At 40.2% G+C, this 20,005-nt stretch overlaps 2 protein-coding genes across 8 annotated transcripts in view; one reads left to right on the top strand and one right to left on the bottom strand.

The window, feature by feature from the left end:
* The window catches only part of LOC148899175 (kinesin-like protein KIF2A), an 18,827-nt gene extending 14,325 nt beyond the window's left edge, over positions 1-4,502 (bottom strand). For all 3 annotated transcript variants that reach the window (XM_088994246.1, XM_088994247.1, XM_088994248.1), the window contains exons 1-4: positions 4,313-4,502; positions 1,158-1,252; positions 831-947; positions 416-470 (exon numbers count right to left, since the gene is read on the bottom strand). In XM_088994246.1, the coding sequence (XP_088850372.1) occupies positions 416-470; positions 831-947; positions 1,158-1,252; positions 4,313-4,373 (328 nt within the window). In that variant the 5' untranslated portion in view covers positions 4,374-4,502. The remainder of the gene's footprint in view (positions 1-415; positions 471-830; positions 948-1,157; positions 1,253-4,312) is intronic.
* On the top strand, positions 4,486-20,005 carry unc45b (unc-45 myosin chaperone B). 5 transcript variants are annotated; one of them, XM_088994243.1, is made up of 22 exons: positions 4,486-4,601; positions 5,624-5,779; positions 8,151-8,344; positions 8,744-8,905; positions 9,003-9,039; positions 9,127-9,302; positions 9,525-9,614; positions 9,761-9,928; positions 10,017-10,182; positions 10,760-10,930; positions 13,475-13,646; positions 13,734-14,034; positions 14,807-14,901; positions 15,248-15,389; positions 15,479-15,619; positions 15,696-15,823; positions 17,262-17,328; positions 17,408-17,521; positions 17,592-17,707; positions 17,814-17,931; positions 18,046-18,201; positions 19,309-20,005. In XM_088994243.1, the coding sequence occupies exons 3-22, from the start codon at positions 8,342-8,344 to the stop codon at positions 19,576-19,578; spliced, it is 2,793 nt and encodes a 930-aa protein (XP_088850369.1). In that variant the 5' UTR covers positions 4,486-4,601; positions 5,624-5,779; positions 8,151-8,341; the 3' UTR covers positions 19,579-20,005. The 5 variants fall into 5 exon arrangements, with proteins under 5 accessions (XP_088850369.1, XP_088850368.1, XP_088850367.1 ...); XM_088994242.1 differs by having other exon boundaries at positions 5,624-5,832; XM_088994241.1 differs by having other exon boundaries at positions 5,624-8,344.

The raw sequence follows: 20,005 nt of genomic DNA, 5'->3' as shown, positions 1-20,005 counted from the left end.
TCTCCAGTGTGAGACAATTAAAGGCTAATCTAATCTAATTTCATCTAATCTAATATTTGGCCTTGGCAGACAGATTATTTCTCATGACAAAAGTTGTTTCTAGTAAATGTATTCATCAGCAGACTGCAGGAGTTGGCTACTGATACCGTACGTTTGAATCCTGCATGATTTAGAGCAGACGAATACAACATCCAAGATGCTGGCTTTTGGAGGACCAGAATTGCCCACCCATGTTCTAGGAGGACACCCAACAGGTGTATATATTGTAACTTTCTCATAGATGTAATCATTTGGTTACTGTTTAAGAAGAGCAAAATAAGAAATTCACATTACAACTTAAACTATAAAATATCAGTTTTTGTCAGTCTAGGAAAAGCCAAGATGGGGGTTCTCTCAATGATTCTCAGAAACAAACCTCTGCTGTCCCTGGAAGGAGTGTCAATCTTGGAAGGTGCTATCGTCCCGCGGTTCTGCAAGCAGAAACCAAATCTTGTCAGTGAGCCATTGAGTTTTTAATGTCTGAGCCACATTCCGTTTTGATCATCTTCCGCGTTCCTCGTTCACTACCTTAATTACATACCCAGTTAAAGCCTGTGAGACAAGATTAGTGCTGATTAGAACACAGGCCTCTTTTAATCACGCCTCACCATTAGCGACTTTGTCAATGCAACAAACTGCTTTGTCATGTCGCGCCTACTTTTTTCAAACGAGTTAGAAACTCGATTACGCAAATGGAATCATGAAGAGAAAAAGGATGTTGGTTCTCACATTGGGCTCTCTCAAATGTTTTTTTTATTTGCAGGGTTTAGGAATAAGCACACACGACTCACCTTTGCTATTTTATTAACCTTCACCCCTGTGGTTGGGGGAGGGGTCTCTGGACTCCGGACAATTTCTTCGTCTGGACCCATGTCTGGGTTAAGTGTAAATATACTCTCCAAATCAATCTGACAAGAGAGGACAATTATGAGTGAAATATGAGCAAGCCAAAGCATCAAAAGCCAACCCTGGCTTTACAAGAAAGTGTCTTTATGATTTAGTTCATGCGGTTTGGTTGTATAATCATCATTAAAACTCTGACATCGTCTCCTGAATTATTCAGCTTTAGAAAACAAGGCCTGCGATGTGGCCGCTAGCAGTCACAAATGGCGGTTTACCTCTTTCCCTTTTGTGTCTCCATTCTCTATCCACTCCACCGTGACACTCTCGTTGTCATCGTTCAGGGACGTCACCATTGCCTCATGTATGCGTCCTGTACAAGAGTTAAATATAAAATTGTGACCAATTGTTGAGTATGTGACACTATAGTGGCTACTATGTTTGTTGCCGACGGGTTCTGTGAGCTCAAAATCGTGCCACATTTGTGAAGTCTGGTGTCGGTATTGGATTAATTTTGCCCTTCTGCCACCATTATACTGTATTCAGAAATTTCGAGACAATTGTGGCAGAAACAACTACTGCTGCTCCTGCTACTTCAATGACTTCTGGTATGGATTTTCAAAGTCTTTTCTTCTACTGACAGTGTTCTTTCAAAAGTCGGTCACCCAGAGATTACAATGGGGATAATGAAAGAATGGAAACTAGCTTTCCACAAAATTCCCCTGCAGGTGTTTATGTACATCGTGCAAATATAGGTCACACTCACTGCTATTGCTTCTTTACCGTGGACGGCAACCATACTCATACATGGCGCGAACTATGATTTTAAGATTGGTAGAGGCCTTACTCTGTGCTTTCATTCATCACCTTTGTGATGCATGAGGACATGGTATTCCCATTGGGCAATAAATCTTCTGCCTGAAAATTGCTATGAATCAGCTTGCTCCAGTTTTCACACATTTTCAACAGGGCTTGAGAGCTGAGTTAATTCTCATCCTATTTGAAATGATTCAGTCCTGTTCAATAATTTCAGCTCTGTATTCAACCCCATCATCCCTAAACTCCTCTTCTCCAAATTGTCCTAGCTCAGTGCCTCTCCTGTTGCTAGCCGGTAGATTATGGCTTCAAGACTGGCAGGACACAGTAGACGAGGTGGAGAAAAAACACCTCATCCACACACAATCAGCACCTCTGAGACTAAAGTTCCTGGGAATCACGGTCTCCCTGGACTTGAAGTGTGAACCCAACACGAAATGTAAATTTCTCCACTGCAAGACTAATAAAGGCAAATCCAATCCAATCCAATACAGCAAAATTCAACTGAGACGAATAATTAAGACTGCCGAGATGTTCATCGGTTCGCGGCCCTTATCTACTCATACTCATAAATCAACATAGTCGCAGGAACTAAGACAGTGACATTGTGCCAATTTTGATAATCTCTGCACCATTGTCACAACAAGTCGTTTTAAATGGTTTGGCAACGATCATCATCATAATCATTATTATAAAAAAACATAATCCTCAACAATCCATTACCCGAGCAAACAATTCTCATGACCGCCACTGAAAATGGTAAAACACTTAATAGAACTTCTTTCTGTTCACAGATGCAAATGTGTCCATGAGTTCTCGATAATAATCCGGCTCCGGCTAAGGTTAGCTTTTACCTGAATCATCTGTAATTTATAGGATCTAATTATTAATTTTACCGATACATTTTGAGCAATTTTGTTTCAACGTGCAAAATGAGACACAGCTATCCATGCTTTATTGAAATCTATTGATCAAAGCAGGCTCTCTGATCAGTTACCTGACCTCTCAAATGGTTTGAGTATTAAATATACATACACCACAAGTCTTCCCAGAAAAGTGGAAACTGCTGGAGGGAAGACAACAACAAAATATAGTCTAAGACATTATGAGAATCTTATAAAAACCATTACTGTACTTTTCTTAATTTATATTGCCATGAGCTACATCGCAAAGTCACACACTGGGCTCTGTCATAGCAGCTTATCTGAAAGGACCCCATTGTGACCACTGTGTCCCACTTTAATACTCAAACCAGGCTGATACTTGCCAGCGGTTGAAGGGGCTCAAACGAATGGGTGTATTTAACAATGATAAGACAGAGCAACAAACAAAAGGCTCGTCAGTGGCAGTTTAAGCGTCAATCGATGGCAGAAAGCCAAAATGTTGAATAAATGCCACCAACATGTTTCTTTTGTATACTATTTTAGGATATTTGTTGTTCTCAAGAATAAATATGTAACAAAAAAAGCACAGGGGGTGGTGTCAGAATTAAGGATACTGGCTACAACAGATGGGGTAGTGGCCTGAATCTGGCAAGAATCTGCCCGAGCCTCACCATCACCCCCTGCTGAGAGAGAAATCCCTGGTCAGGATGAAAAAACAGCTAACTGAGAAGTGTGCGGACGGAAACGCTTTGCTCCTTGTGCCTGCGCACCACTGCTGACACATTTTACACTTTTAAGGACTGACTGTGAGAACATGTCATTGTATTCTAAGAACAAAAAAAGATTTGAACCTGGACATTTGTGACACTAAAAGCGCAAAGATTATTGCGCTGACACCTTTTTAATTTTTCAAATATAACATTTAGATTTTCTTTTACTACGGGGTGCGGCGGGAAAAAATGCTCCTGTGCCAATTTGTACTTTGCCACTGCAATGTACGTCCCTAACCTCTTTTATTGAGGATTGCATTTGGTACAGCATGAAAGGTTTAGGAAAAAGACACGAACAAAAAAGCAAGGGATATGTACCGGTATTAGTATATTGCCTTTGACTTTAAGAATAGTCCGACTTTAATACAATTCCACGTTTTACCTCAATGTTCTGGTCATCACTAGGTTCCCATAGCAACTGCCATTTACAAGGTCGAGCTCCCTCAATTAAACAAGCAAACAGAGTACGAAAACTGCATTTCAAAGGGACGACTCGTACGGTTCAAAAATTGACACGTTGACAGATCAATGACATCCCGTTTCGGATCTCCGGTAAGAAGCCGGTCGCGTTAGCATTAGCCATTAAACTAATCCTCCGTTAATGCTGCGTAATGAAGCATTCCCCAGTTAGACTGAATGTGAGACTGTTTGAATAAAATGCGTTAAGAACACAAGTTTATGCCGGTTAATATTCTGATCGTGCTATATCCTTATCATGGCGTATTTGTTGTGATTTTGTTCAAAAGGAGGACTCCGTCTGACCGCCGTGCGGGATGAATCAAAATCACGAATGAATGAGTCTTGATGGGGAAACATAAAATATTCCATCGTGTTGTCATTTTCCCACGGCGAGCGTTAGATGTTGTTCATCAGCTGCACTCAGCAGCACCACAGCAACAAAGATCCCCAAACAACTTGGGCTAGACACTGCGTCGAAGACAAGAGCGCTCGCCTCAAACTTACCATCACTGCGCTTTATTTCCACATACGTGCCAACGGCGAGCTTCCCAAACGCCACGGCCATTCTACATTCCCCGTACAGATTCACAAGTAAATGGCTATGAAGCTGTTAGCAAGGTAGGAGAAGCCACCGCTGGGCAAATCGGGAGGGAGAGCAACAAGAGTGTTCGAAGAGACTCCAGCGCTAGGCAAGTTCCGGTGCTGCGTTAGTGCACTTCCTGTGACAACCGGAAGTAAACAAAAACAGCGCTGTCCGGTTTAGTTAGTTCCGACTTCTCACGGCACAACGTCGGTAAGTGGCTGTTCTGGTCTTTCTAAAGCACTTTATGAAATGACGCCAATGATACTGTTTAATCACTTTGATACGCTTATCAGAGGGAGTTACGAATTTTGGCAAGCGTCATGCGCCGTTTTATTATGGTGCGGTTAAAGCTAACCGTCATCATGAACTGGACCTCTATTTCTGAATTGACCTCATTTTAGAATGGGCGAGATAGAGCATTGGTCTGTATTTATTATTTGTTTAGCATGTGTACTTTTGTTGTTGATTATATTTTACAATGAACACGCTCGAAAACACATTTGTCATGTTACCCCCAAACAGTAAAAAAACCCAGGTGATTAAAAAACTTGATTGATCAAAGCTCAAATATTACATCTACATCATGTTGGACTTTTTTTTGCTTACTAATGCTGTCAAGCAGACATTAATTTTACAAGTGATCCAATTGCCACTGGTAGTTACATTCAGACTCCACAAAGATGTCAATAATAATAATAATAATAATAATAATAATAATAATTATTATTATTATTATTATTATTATTATTATTATTATTATTATTATTATTATTATTATTAATTTGCAGACTAAAGGGGGAATAAATGTAAGCAACATTTTGGACATATGTTAATCTGCTTCCAAGCTACTGTCGACTTTGCCAACTCCTCGTTGCCACACTCAATAATTGCTGCAATGTGTGCCCCCTTTCTGATCTCTCCTTCAATGGTTGAGTGTGATATAGTTCTGTATGTGATGTGACAGAAAACAAAGCCAGGGTAATTTTAACTTTATTTTGAGGCAATGCAATCAGTACAATAAATAAAAACAAAGTAAATTGAGATCAAGTTAGAAACACTGAACAACTTTATGTTGTGTGTTTAAACACCACTGCAAACTGCAACATGGTGAAAAAAGATTGTTAAATTACCATACTTGTGACAAATTATTCATCTGTAAATTAATATAATTGAACAAATCCATGTTTTATTTTCTACTCTTAATCTTTTGTGACTGTGCTTCATCTATTCAGATGCAATCTGAAATTCTTCAAGCAAGTGAAGAACATAAATTGAAGGATGGCAAAAAAAATCTGTCATCTCCCAAATCAGATATTGGATGTTCCAAATCTGTCCACTGGAAGTCATCTGTTTGTGAAAAGCACTACGGCTGCCATCCTTGTGAACAGGCTTGTATCTCATCTACCTCAGACTCATGAAGATTTTCTATATTTTGTGTTTGGTAGGCTGTCAGTTTAAAGATTTTGTCATTGATCTGTGGTCACATGTATTATTAGATTTAGCCAGTGGAGGGCTGTCTGGGCCTGCAAAGGCTTCTCTACTGGCCTAAAAATATCTGAATCACAGACAAATGTGAATAATATTTTGTCCATAAATTCTTTTTAAATAATTCTAAATTGTCTTCCACCTTTCTTTCATTGCTTTCCCCGTCTTGTGCCGCTTCAAGATGTGTGTTTTCATATTTAAGCATTTCACCAACCACATGTCAGCCATCATTTGTTACCAGGGTCAGAAATCTACCTGGATGCCTTCACAATGAGTTCTGCAGGCTCCGGAGCACAAAAATCAATGGCGATGAAGCTGGTGCTTTAACAATCAGAGTTTGAGTTAGCAACCCAAGGCCTGCTCGAAGGCGCTAGCAACGTCAGAGGGTTCGCAAATTATAATTGGCTAGCCACATGATTGGCTAGTTACTAACCAATCATATTATCACTAGCCGCTAGTGATAAGCGTATACTGGCCAGAGCTCGCACACTGTATCTGTAGCGAGCAGCATAAGCAAATATATTTTTGTGTTGATATAGTAATCATTACTACAGTAAAGTCTCGTTATATCGATATTCAAGGGAGTCCGAAAAAATATCGATATAACCGGGACTATCGATATATCCGATATCGATATAACGAGACTTTACTGTATATCAACACAAAAATGTATTGACAAAACCATTACCAAGTAATGGTTTTGTCAACCCACAATGGCTGAAAGAGGAGGAGAATAAATGGATTTGGTTGCAGATTTACTGTCAAAGCCATTTTCAAGACGGACTTTACAAGAATAGATGGGCATCATTAAAAACATTGGACAGCTCCTAAGCTAGCAAAAATAGCAAATAATATTGCAATTTTAGAATCAGAATCAAATTATTTTGTTTATGGGGCTATCATGAATCCTCATTTGCTTAGTAAAAATTCAAACAGTTTAATGACAGTATTTCTTAGGGTTCTTCAAGTCACAAGTTATTTCCTGGCCAACAACATCCTCCAGTGGACGTGTAGTAAATCACACCACACTTGCAGCTGTGGAGTGATTCAGACGTAGCACTACTGAAGGCCTTGGAGTGACATGCATGGCCCGCCATTGGATTTAACTATATTTTTCAATACACTTTGGCCAAATTTAATTTGCATGACTTTTACATCAAGCAGAATGCTGCTGTTTCTTCTTCTTTTCCTTTCGGCTTCTCCCTTCAAGGGGTCGCCACAGCAAATCAGTGTCCTCCATCTTTAGAGGTTTGATCCGCATATTTGTTTTGGCCAAGCTTTTACGTCGGATGTCCTTCCTGACACAACCCTCTGTATTTACCCGGGCTTGGGACCGGCACAAGAAGATTATGTCTCTTTGTGGCTACAGAACAAGCAACTTGCTCAGTAATCATCCCTTAATTGAAAATTTAAAACAGAATAAAAATAATTTAGTGATGAAAATCAATGATTCTCTTAGCCCTTGAGTGTAGTTGAGCTGGTTTAGTAGTTTTATGTTCCGTGGTCATGCATTTCATATGTTTTCCTGTTCCTGCTGGCATCCTAGCTTGATCTGATTGGACCTAATTTTCAAAGGACATTTTTAAACTTCCATATTGAGCATAAGGCTGAGGCATACCAAACAAAACCTGTTGCAGCCGAATTTTTGCCTGAATCTCACCTGATTTGTAATATGTTTACAATACAGTGAATCCACACCAAAATACCAACACTTCATGGTTCTTGAAGTTCTTGTAGGTCTTACGATGACCACCGTAATCGGCCACACTATGCTATAGGCCACAAACAAATTATCAACAGACACATATTTAACACTACTTATTACACTCACAACTGCCCCCCTCCCTCCACACTTGTCTTTCTAGAAGCTACTAGGTTACTCTGGTGGTCTTCCAGCTGTCAACCCCCACCCCAACACACACACACACACACACACACAAACACGCACACACGCGCGCGCACACACACACACACACACACACACACACACACACACACACACACACACACACACACACACACACACACACACACACACACACACACCCCTCCTACTTGCATCAGACTTCGCTTGGCAGTTCTCAGCTGTCTGTGCTCTAAATAAACCTTATCAGGAAGAGACCATCATTGAGAGTGGCGTTGCATTCGTCAGATATGCCTAAAATATTTGCTTTACTTCAAAGTTCCTGTGGTATTATTTTCTGTAACACAAGTACTTATAAAAGTTTGAGAAATCTTGATGTGGAGCATTTTTGTTTGGTTTTGTTTTCACAGGGAAACTTTCATCTTGGCACCTCCTGCCCCCCTGCGTTTGATATGAGTGGGCCACCGTGAGTTCGCCCACCTCATTGTGACACCAAACATAAATGGGTGTCCGAGTGGCGGCAGCGTCACATGGCACCAGCATCATTTGACTGAACTTCTACAAGAGGCGATTGGAAGAAACGCTGTCTTTAAAGAGGAGCATGGTAAAGGGTGTTGCCTATATTCCGTTTGTTTGCGTGGGGGGGGGGGGGGGTATATACTGTTAGAATGAGATCAGGAATGCAAGAGGTGTGTACATGTCCATTCGGTCAGCAGCATTTGTTTGACTGCTCCCGGCATCGTGCCCAAAAAAGGTATTGGGGTGGCCATTTAAAGTTACAGATAGCATGTGCATGTGCTGAGCCATTTGCTACTCAAGACCCAAGTCAGTAGGACACTGATTACAAGCAACGGTGAGACTCAATACATTAACCAAATCTATTGAAATAATATATTTGGTCAATTTGGATTCATATTATATTGTTTGCTGATTATTGCATTGAGTTTTGGAATGCTTGATGATCGCATGATTGTATGCGTTGTAACTAAAACTATTCTCACAGATGGGAGATCCAGTTCAGTTAAAAGATGAGGGGAACAAACATTTCCAAGCAGGCGATATTGACAAGGCGATCGAGTGTTACACCAAAGCAATCAGTCTCTGTCAGGACAAGAAAGTGCTGGCTGTTATTCACAGAAACAGATGTGCCTGCTATTTGAAAAAGGTAAGAAACTTTGTTACTACTGATATAACACTCTTTTCAAGTGTGTACTTGTTTGCAAATCAGTCTTACACATGTGATTATTTTAATATATTGCCAGGAAAAGTATTCCAGTGCAGCCTCAGATGCATCCAAAGGTATCAAGTAATAATAAATGAACATTAAAACATGCAAAAAAGCTCTACACAAATATCTTAAACCTTTGTCCTCTTCATTTTATGCAGCGATTGATGTTGATGCGGCTGACATTAAAGCCTTATACCGGCGCTGCCAAGCTCTGGAGAAGCTTGGAAAACTCGACATGGCGTTTAAAGATGTACAAAGATGTGCCACCATTGAACCCAAAAACAAAACTTTCCTGGAGACTCTCCGGAGGCTGGGGGCTGAAATCCAAAGCAAGGTCAGCATTGAATGAAGCACACTTACACGTATCTATCCTGCCACAATACATGCATTCTAAAAGTATATAAAAGTAAGCTAGATAAAAATATTTCATATTCTAATAGTGCCTTTTTGGAGTGAGATAGTTTGGTTGTGTGTACAAGATGGTGTATGCCTCAAATTGTCAATAACAAAATGAGATATGATCAAAGATTCATTTCAATCTGTGTTTCATTCACAGCTCAAAACAACATTCTCCACAGATTCAAGGGTACAAAACATGTTTGATATTCTCCTTGATAAAGAACTGGAAAAAGACAAGAAGGAAAAGGTGCATTATTTTTACTGTCAGCTTAAAATAAACCTTATCTTCACCTGTTCCTTCGATTGAATGAACACAAGATTCTCTGTTGATTTTTAGATCACAACACATACAGTACTGTTTTTCAAAATGAATAATATTTTTTTGTTGTGAAGGCTGCCAACAACCTGATCGTACTATCCAGAGAGGATGCAGGAGCAGAGAGAATCTTCCAGAATAATGGTGTGCCTTTGCTCCTCAACATGATTGAGACAGGAAAACCTGAGATGATCCTCGCTGCTATTCGTACTCTTTCGGGAATGTGCACAGGACACAAAGCTCGGGTGAGTATGAAATATGATCTACAGGATTGCTGACCATCTGAAAATAAAATTGTTTAAAGGTCCGTTCTTTTCACATTGTACTTTACAGACAATGGCCATTATTCACATGGTGGGTATTGATAAATTGTGCAGCATTATGGCGCTTGAGAATGAGGAGATTGCGTTGGCAGCTTGCAATCTTTTCCAATGCATCAATGACTCCCTCACGGGTGCTGATAAAAGAGAATACGGGAAAGAAGAGTCCTTGGTTTTAGGTGAGAGTTATAATAATAATAATACATTTTATTTCTAAGCGCCTTTTAAAACTCTCACGGTCACTTTACAGTCCTAGAATAAGTTTTCCTGTGGGTGAGCAGCGGCAGCCACACACGCTAGTGTTCACTCAACCCGGAATAACTCAAATAGATAGAAAGTTAGCTAGCTGGCTAATTGATAACTAATAGATAGTTATCTAGCTAGAGAGCTATCTAGCTAGCTAATAGATAGCTATCTAGGTAGCCAGCCACATAGCCGGCTAGATAGCCAGCTCGATAGCTAGATAGCGCAAGTGAGCAACATATCAACAAACTGGGAAGGAATTGTCTCAATGGGACATCATTTTATGCATTTTCTCATGATAGTAACTATTAATGTTTTTTTCCTGCTTGAAAAACATAAAATAAAGTTACCCGTAATTGTTATTTATCATCAATTGTAAAAGAGGATACATAGTCGTTAATGGTCTTGATGACTGCAAACACAATCCACTTGCCACTTGGAATAATAGCAAATCTTTTCAAGTTTGCAGATGAATGTTTGCATGAAATGTTGAATCTTTTTTTTTCGACACAGATGCCTCAAAAGATCTGAAGACTATTCTCCTGTCTTTGCTGGAGATGGTTGGCAGTAAAAAGGTGTCTGGCCATGGCAGAGACCAGGCACTAAACCTCTTGAGTAAAAATGTCCCTCGCAAAGGAAAGAAAGAGCAAGACAACTCAAGGACCCTCTTCACCATCGATCACGGTAAGCCAGAAGAGATTTGACTATCTACAGCACAGGTGTCAAAGTCAAGGCCCGCGGGCCAAATCCGGCCCGCCACATCATTTGTTTCGGTCCGCGAAAGCAAATCAAACTTGTTAAATTCCATGATGATTGCTAAAATCTGAGCCAAAATGTCATATTTTTGGATGTCAACCACAATAAAAGTCATTATTCTTGACTTCAGATTTGAAAACGAGTTATTCATTAATCTGCTGTGTGCTCTATATTGGATTGGATTGGATTGGATTGGATTTGCCTTTATTGGTCTCGCAGTGGAGAAATTTACATTTCACAGCAGCAAAGTTATGAAAGAAATGAAATATATATGTAATATTTGAAGGGATTTAAACATTCTAATGGGTTCCCCAAATTCATAACGGCCCTCGAGAGGAAACCATAACTACAATGTGGCCCGCGGCAAAAAATGACTTTGACACCCCTGATCTACAGGGATAAAGAAAACATGTACAGTGGGGCCTTGGCTTCTGAACTTAATTGGTTCCCAGACAGAGGTGTCAGGCGAAAAGTGTGGATCCCAAAAATTAATTTCCCATAAGAAACCATTAAAATGAGAATAATCCGTTCCCAGGTCTCCATAAAATATAATTTTCAACTAAATAAGCCTTAAAACTACACACAACATCCGTTATTCTATGTATAATAAATGTGCTATTGTATTCTAATGAAAAAAATCCACTGCACTGTATAATAAAGTCACTTTATTTACATTTGTGATGGTCGTTGATGGCTCTTAGTTGACACCTGTTGCTTTCTGACTTGTAAGGTCTTACGAAACTGAGGCATCACATTATCATTCATCATGTTGATGATTCTCATAGCCTTTTCTGGATGGAACTGTTCAATAAAAGCCTGCACATCATTCCACTTAGCCAACATTGCCTTGATGCTCTCACTTGATGCTGCAGCCATCTCTTCCTCCTCGCCCTCAGATGACAACTCCTGAATGGCTTGCTTCTGCTTGTCCTCTTGAAGGCAAATCAAATTCTCTGTGTTGAGGACCTCATTATGGCCAGCAACAAGCTCCTCGATGTCATCTGCATCCACTTCGAGTCCCATGTTCTGTCCAATGGAAACAATGTCGTCCAAAACAACAGAGTCATGAGAATCAAATCCTTCAAAGTCCCTCTCAAGGATTAATGCGGGCCACAAATTCTTCCATGCTGCTTTCAAGGATCGAAGGGTAACATCATGCCAAGCCTTGAGTCACCTGAAAGCATCGAGTAAAAAAAGCCTTTGTGTAAAGCTTTGTTGCAAAGGATGGTAGCAATGGTGGACTTCGCATATCGGTACTGGGCCGCTAAATCAGACAAACACACACCTCGTTCGTGTTTCTCAATGATCTCCTTCTTCTCCTCGACTGTAATTTTGTTTTGTGTCTTCTTCGTCTGAACACGAGCCTGTGGTGGGTTTTTTTTCGGTCCTATAACAGCAAAAGTATCTGTAAAAAAGTCCTTGGAGGCGATCGACGTGTGCATTCAGAGAAAGGGGGTGTGGAAAGGTAGGCCGGAAGGGGCGCTGTTCGGTCGTGTGCTTTGGTGTTCTTCCGCCGAAGATTACTCCTCCAGCCGTGGTGGGGCGGCGCTCGGTGTGTATCCCAAAAAGTAGTGCTTAATCCAAGGTTTAATTTTTACACAATTAATGTTCGTAAACCAAAAATTTCATAAGGGAAGGTCGTAAATCGAGGCCCCACTGTCCAGCCTAATTAACTCATTCACTGCCATTCACAAATTTATTCGGGATTTGAAATTATGACGTAGAGTACCATTTGCAAATTTGTTCTGGTTTTGTTGTTTCATGGTGCCGATAAAGCGCTGTCTCTAGCCATGTTTTTTTCTTTTCCTTTTGGCTTTTCCCTTCAAGGGTTCGCCACAGCGAATCAGTGTCCTTCATCTTTAGAGATTTGATTCGCATGTTTATTTTGGCCTAGCTTTTACGTCGGATGCACTTCCTGACACAACCCTCTGTATTTATTCGGGCTTGGGACTGGCACAAGAAGACACTGGCTTATGTCTCCATGTGGTGACAGAACATGCAACTAAAAATGCTCAGTAAAAGGCTCCCAAACACAAAATGGTAATCGGCACAGCATCATTCAAAAAAGCTAAACTATACTCACCGTTTAATGACAATTCTCTGATCTTACTGTTAAATGGGTTATGATGATAGCATGTTGGTTTAAAAAATATCAAGCAGCTAAAGCGCGATATCAACTAATATGTATATAAAGTGTTACATTGTATTTTGGATAGCCACCCTCATTTCAAGCTCATATAAGTTCAGACCCATATAATTCAGCAAATAACTTTTTTCTGATGACAGAAGAGAGCCTAACGTTTTTCATGCTGTATTGAATGTTTATGTAGTCCGAAAACTCAATATTCTATGGGTCCTGGAATCAAGCGTCAATGACAAAAACCCTGGCACTGGACACAAAAAGTGGACACATTTTTGCACGTCTTGTAGTGAATTAATTAAGCCCTCAATTTATTATCGCCGCCTCCCCAGGTCTTAAGAAGATCCTCAAGGTATGCGGTCAGGTTCCTGAACTACCCGACCAGTTGCCCTTGACCGAGAACACGCAATTGATTGCCAGTGTACTCCTCAATCGACTCTATGATGACCTCACGTGTGACCCAGAGAGAAACAACTTCAGGGACATTTGTGATGAGTACATAAAGTATGTTCATAAAATCTCTCATATCAATTCACACACCAGCTGGTTGATATATTCTGGCCTCGACTGACATCTTCCTCTATTCCACAGATCAAAAATTGACCCTAACGACATGGACAAAACCATTCATGCCATCAACGTGATCTCGGGGCTTCTGCAAGGTCCATTTGAGGTTGGGAACGCTTTGGTTGGAAGGCAAGGCATCATGGAGATGATGGTAGCGCTGTGTGGCTCTGAACGTGAAGTGGACCAGATGGTCGCAGTGGAGGCGCTCATCCATGCCTCGACAAAGATGAGCCGTGCCAGCTTCATCATCACCAATGGCGTGTCCTTGCTTAAGGACATCTATAAGAAGACCAAAAACGAAAAGATTAAGATACGATCTTTGGTGGTGAGTGGGCCTGGAACTGAAAGTAGAAAAATTACACTGTATCGAACACCTTTCACACGATTACAATGATGTGGAGTAACCCCTTGTTTTTCGCGGTTAATGCGGAGCGGGACCACACGTGATAGACGAAAAAACGCGATGTAACGAACCCTATATGCATTGGTAAATTTACATGTGTATGAGTACAAAAAAATATTTATAAGGCCATATTTAGTGGAACATAGTACAAGACATGCATAAAGAAGCACAGTAAATGTTTGTAGTACAGTACAAAACAGTAATGCAATAAAGTTAACAGTTCACTATCAACATACAATATAATATTTACAGGTACACTAGTTGTCTTTCTTGATGTAACGCAGCGTACATTCATTGAGGTTGTAATGGTGTGGTACAGCGGCATAACTTTCGCCTTCCCTCAGTTTGTCAAGTAATTTTACTTTTTCAGTCACTGTCATCCTTTTCCTCTTCTTTTTGGGTTCGCTGGATGATTTTGAACGCACAGAGCATTTAGGAGCCATTATCGGGGGTGGGAGGGCGTATTAAAGATGAATTGAAATACGAGAATATGTACACTACATAACTGTACTGTACTTTCGCGGTCTTTTTTTTTTTTGTTTGAAAAAAAATCTGCGAAGCATCAAGGTCCGCGACAATCGAACCGCGAAGTAGCAAGGGATTACTGTACTCTTTAGGCATTGAGAAAATATTTTTTCCCTTTGTGTTCGAGTAACTATTTCTCTTTTATACATAATTCCCCTTTCGTCTGCAGGGTCTCTGCAAACTGGGCTCAGCCGGAGGTGATGACTACAGTTTAAGACAATTTGCTGAGGGCTCCACTGAGAAGTTAGCCAAGCAGTGCAGAAAGTGAGATTTCACACACATCGAAGTAAAGAAAGTGAAGTCACTGGCTGTTAAAAATAATAATAATAATATATATTTGTGAAATTCATTTCATAATAACATGGACATACGATGTTGATTAAGACCTGGACAGAAGTATTAGGATACCTGACACATAAAGGAGGTAAAAATGGAAGCCATTGTGCGGCTAGTCTTCTCTACACATCACAAAAAGTTTGAAGTGTTGAGAATTTAAAGGATCCAATAGTGTCCCTGTTATTGGTCAGCAAATGTTTGCCAAAATGTTTGATAAAATCACATATCAGATAATTTAGACATAAAAACTAAGGGTCATTATTTTATTTTCCAGGTGGCTTTGCAATCCTATGATTGATGGCAAAACAAGAAAATGGGCTGTCGAGGGTTTGGCTTACCTGACTAACGATGCTGATGTCAAAGATGACTTTGTTGAGGACGAGCAAGCATTGAAAGCCATGTTTGAATTGGCCAAGGTTAAACATTGACCAATGAAACCTACGTAGATGCTAATGCTCATATGATTTGACATCTTTTGACGTCATTTGCTTCCTTGCCATGTCAGTCTCAAGATAAGACCATCATATACGCAGTTGCCTGCACCTTGGTTAATTGCACCAACACCTACGATAAGAAAGAGATCATTCCTGAACTGGTACAGTTGGCAAAGTTCTCCAAACAGCATGTGCCGGAGCAACATCCCAAGGTACCACAAACCATGACCCCTGATACACGCATTATCAACGCACACACTCTACATCCTGACTCCAAAATGATTTCAGGACAAGAAGGACTTCATCGAGAAAAGAGTGAAGCGCCTTCTCAAGGCTGGAGTCACATCTGCCCTTGCTGTCATGGTCAAAGCAGACAGTTCCATTCTGACCGACCAGACCAAGGAGATGCTTTCGAGGTATGAAAAGAATACTTTAATATTTTCTTGAGAACTTAGAAAAGAATCATCAGTCAAAAAAAAGGGTCATGGTTCCTTAACTGTAGCAGGGATGTATCTGGGCTGCGCCCTTGCGCCATTAGTGCGTTTTGACAGCCACTGGCGCAACTTTGGAACTCCACAGCGCCAGCACCGGCGCATATGTATTACGATTAGCGCATATTGCTACATGGTCTGCGCCACATATGACATACTGTATTTCTGTTACAATAGCTAAATAAACAAATGTAGTTATACAGCAATTGCAAACTGTTCGTTTTCCTTCAGAGGTTTTAAGTTTGGTCGTCTGCCATCTTGCTTTACCGATACCTAGCCATAATCACCTTGCATTTGTTTCAGTGCGTTCCAAAGTCGTGGTTGAGGACATTTCGGGCTTTTCCGTGATCCGACGGAAACTGTCGAAAGGGCTAATCAAATATTCATTTACCCATGGTGCATTGCATCATTTACATCGAACATGAGGATGGAGCATTAGAACAAGAACTCTAAAACACATTAAAAACAGCCAGCAAATGAACATGTTCTCGTTTTTTAAGAAACAATTTAATAAGTCTGCGGAGATTAGTGACAATTTGTCGCAGCAAACTGCTGTTAATTATAAATTTAGTGGATAATAGGAATTATTTCAGAGCTGTTTAAGCGCAATGGAAATCTTCAAAGCAAATACATTGGTTTAAGTAGACACTAGTAAGAAATATTGTGCTCAGTGTTTTCTCTTTGGCTTCTCTGTAATACCTCAGAATATCAAAATTGCACAGGATTGATTGTGCAGTAACTAAAGAAAACAAAAAAAGTTTGTTTAATGTATACAATCTTTCACTTGAATTAAAATTTGACATATTATTAGAAAAATAGATTTTAGTCAAATAATGGTTTTTCATTTGCAATTTAGAAATACAGTAAAGTCTCGTTATATCGATATTCAAGGGAGTCCGAAAAAATATCGATATAACCGGGACTATCGATATATCCGACCCCGTTTGCATGTAATTTTCTCTGTGCGTGCATCGAAATAGTATCGATATAACCGGGACTATCGATATATCCGATATCGATATAACGAGACTTTACTGTATCATGCTCCGATTTATGTATTTTGGTTTATTTGAATCTGTTTTTTATACTACGGCAATCTAGTTAAATCGGGCCCATTATCTTTAGAATTTGGCTCCTTTTTCAGACATAAGGGGGCCAACTGGCCCCCTTTTTTAATTTCTCAGATGCATCTCTGCTGTAGGAGTCCAGATGACAAAGAACAGACAATGAGAAATGTTGTAAAATGGATGTCATCCCAAGGTTCATTTTTATACAGCACATCAACCCACTTATAATTTTGGCCTGGATGATTCTATCCACAGGTTTCAAAATGTCTTCTTTTGTTGTCGTCTTTACTCTTAAGGGTTTTCTTGGCATTGTCAGAGGACCCCAAAGATCGTGGTATCATTGTTGCCCACGGTGGAGGAAAGGTGAGTTAAGATTTTTGGGTGGTCAACATATAAAAAGCGATTGAGATGCGCGCACACACACTTTTGGCTCTGCCCCCAGGCTTTGATCCCTTTGGCTCTAGAAGGCACCGAGGCTGGAAAAGTGAAGGCCTCTCACGCCCTTGCCAAAATTGCATGCATTTCAAACCCAGAGATCGCCTTTCCCGGTGAACGAGTAAGAAACATGCACACAATGATTATTGATACACTCTTGGGAAATGGACATCAACCATTTTTTGTATCAGGTGTATGAGGTGGTGAGGCCTTTAGTCAACCTTCTTCACACAGACAGAGATGGAATCCAAAATTTCGAAGCTCTTCGAGGCCTCACCAACTTTGCTGGCTTCAGTGAAAAACTAAGGTATTGCTACATCTTCTACCCCTTGTAATATTGTTGGATCTATTTCTTGATTACAGCTTTTATATAACGATGCCTTTTTCTTTGGGTCACTATACGGCTTTTGCAGGACAAAGATTGTGAAAGAAAATGCGCTACCCGATATTGAGAGCTATATGTTTGAGGAGCATGAGCAGATCAGACAAGCTGCCACTGAATGCATGTGCAATCTTGTGACATGTAAAGATGTAAGAGCAACAAGTAGATAATATCAACCCAGAGGGGGTTTGTTTTACATTTCGACATTTACACGACAAGATGTTTTTGAGTTTACCGACACGTAGCACGTCTTTCTCTTGTAGGTCCAAGAGCGCTACCTGGAGGACGGGAATGATAAACTGAAGCTACTGGTCCTACTTTGCGGGGAAGATGATGACAAGCTTCAAATCGCCGCAGCCGGAGCCGTGGCTATGTTAACTGCTGCGCAGAAGAAGCTTTGCACCAAGATGACTCTTGTAGTATGTTTCACAAGTGAAATGGCATGTCCTAATCAAACGCTATATATGTCTTGTGGACAACATGGCTCTGCTCACAAGTTTCTGTGCTCTTGCTGTTGTGTGGTGGATGTCATTGTACAGTAATCCCTCGCTACTTCGCGGTTCGATTATCGCGGCTCTTTTTAAACCGAAAAAATAGGGCTGCAAATGGCAGCTGAAGTCACCACAGTACAGTACTGTAAAACAACAGCGGGTCACAGAGAGCAGCCAACATAACTGTTTAATGACGTTTAATGTAAACAAAATGTTCATCACTTTGCTTACTGTACATTAATCGTCTTGACTTTGTTTACATTCATGCAATGCTGCACTGTCAACTTTTTATTTTTTCATTTGTTTTCGTGCTGACTCAGGCCGAAGCTGATTAGCCGAGAGACGACACTACTGGACTGCATTCAACCTCCCTGAATGCTTATCCCTCCTCCTGTTCTTGCATCGCGTTAGTTCAGGTTACATACTCTACACATTATCTTATATTCATACATCCTTAATACGCCCCCCGACTATGGATCCTAAATGCCCCGCGCCTTCAAATTCATCCAGCGAAGACTAATCAAGGCATATCCAATCCAATCCAATCCAATCCAAAGAAGAGGAAAATGATGACAGTGGGTGAAAAAGTAAAATTACTTGACAAATTGAGGGAAGGCGAAAAATATGCTGCTGAGGAACGCCATTAAAACGTCAATGAATCTACGGTGCGTTACATCAAGAAAGACGAGTAGTGTACCTGTAAATATTATACTTTATATACTGTATGTTGATAGTGGACTGTTTACTTTATTGCATTAGAGTTTTGTACTGTACTACAAACAAGAGTTTCTGTATATATGTCCTGTAATGTGTTCCACTAAATTTGGCCTTATATTTTTTGTACTCATACACATGTAAATTTATCAATACATGTAGGGTTTGCTACATCGCAGTTTTTCGTCTAACGCGGGTGGTCCCGGTCCGCATTAACCGCGATAAACGAAGGATTACTGTATTGCATTTGTAAAAAATTACAAGGTGCGCCAAACCCTCTGAATTGCTGCAATAACATTAAACAAGTCTCCCTCTCAACAGACCGTCCAGTGGCTCGAGATCCTACAGAGATTGTGTCTAAGCACCAACCCAATGATCCAACACCGTGGCCTCGTAACGGTGCACAACATGCTCAATTCGGACGATGGTGAGCTGGCCAAGAAACTCATAGAAAGTGAGCTGCTGGAAATCATGTCAGTGATCGGCAAGGAAGCAGACAATCCCAAGAGGCAGGAAGCCATTGATGTGGCACGGTCATGTCTGGTCAAAGCGATGGATCTGGGTCTCATTAAACCCTTCTCTACTCCTTAAACATTGACCATACACACAGCCGCGGAAGTAGATGTTGTTCTTTGTTTTGTTCGTTTGCAACTGATTTTTTCACATAGAGTTGATTAATGCGCTAAATATTGCATACATTTTTAAATTATGAACAAGAGTACACAAAGCACTGAGCTTTGCTAATGTTTAAACATTTATCATCTTCAAAATCACCTGGTTTTTATTCTTTTTGTATTTACTTTTTATTATTTTAGATTCAAGAGAAGTTCAGGATATGTATAGAATTCTAACTTGTTTACCTTGTGAGTGATTGGTTCACCTACATAGAATCTCAATACAGAATTACATAATCTATGTTGCAACGTGTTTAAATTGTGTTCAATCCATTAAACTTCTCTCATGTGACTGCTACATCTGATTATTTGAATTATCTAAAACAATTAAAGGTTTGTTCTAG

This window comes from Hippocampus bargibanti, linkage group LG04 (genome assembly GCF_051943395.1).
Source record: "Hippocampus bargibanti isolate YZ-2025 linkage group LG04, ASM5194339v1, whole genome shotgun sequence".
NCBI lineage: Eukaryota > Metazoa > Chordata > Actinopteri > Syngnathiformes > Syngnathidae > Hippocampus > Hippocampus bargibanti.
This window is presented reverse-complemented; position numbering and strand designations above follow the sequence as displayed.

What these genes read in the sequence shown, in the direction of transcription:
- unc45b (XM_088994243.1), top strand. An exon ending in GGGCTGAAATCCAAAGCAAG is followed by an intron (nt 9,303 to 9,524) that starts GTCAGCATTGAA and finishes TTTCATTCACAG; the next exon opens with CTCAAAACAACATTCTCCAC. An exon ending in GGCTTCAGTGAAAAACTAAG is followed by an intron (nt 17,708 to 17,813) that starts GTATTGCTACAT and finishes CGGCTTTTGCAG; the next exon opens with GACAAAGATTGTGAAAGAAA.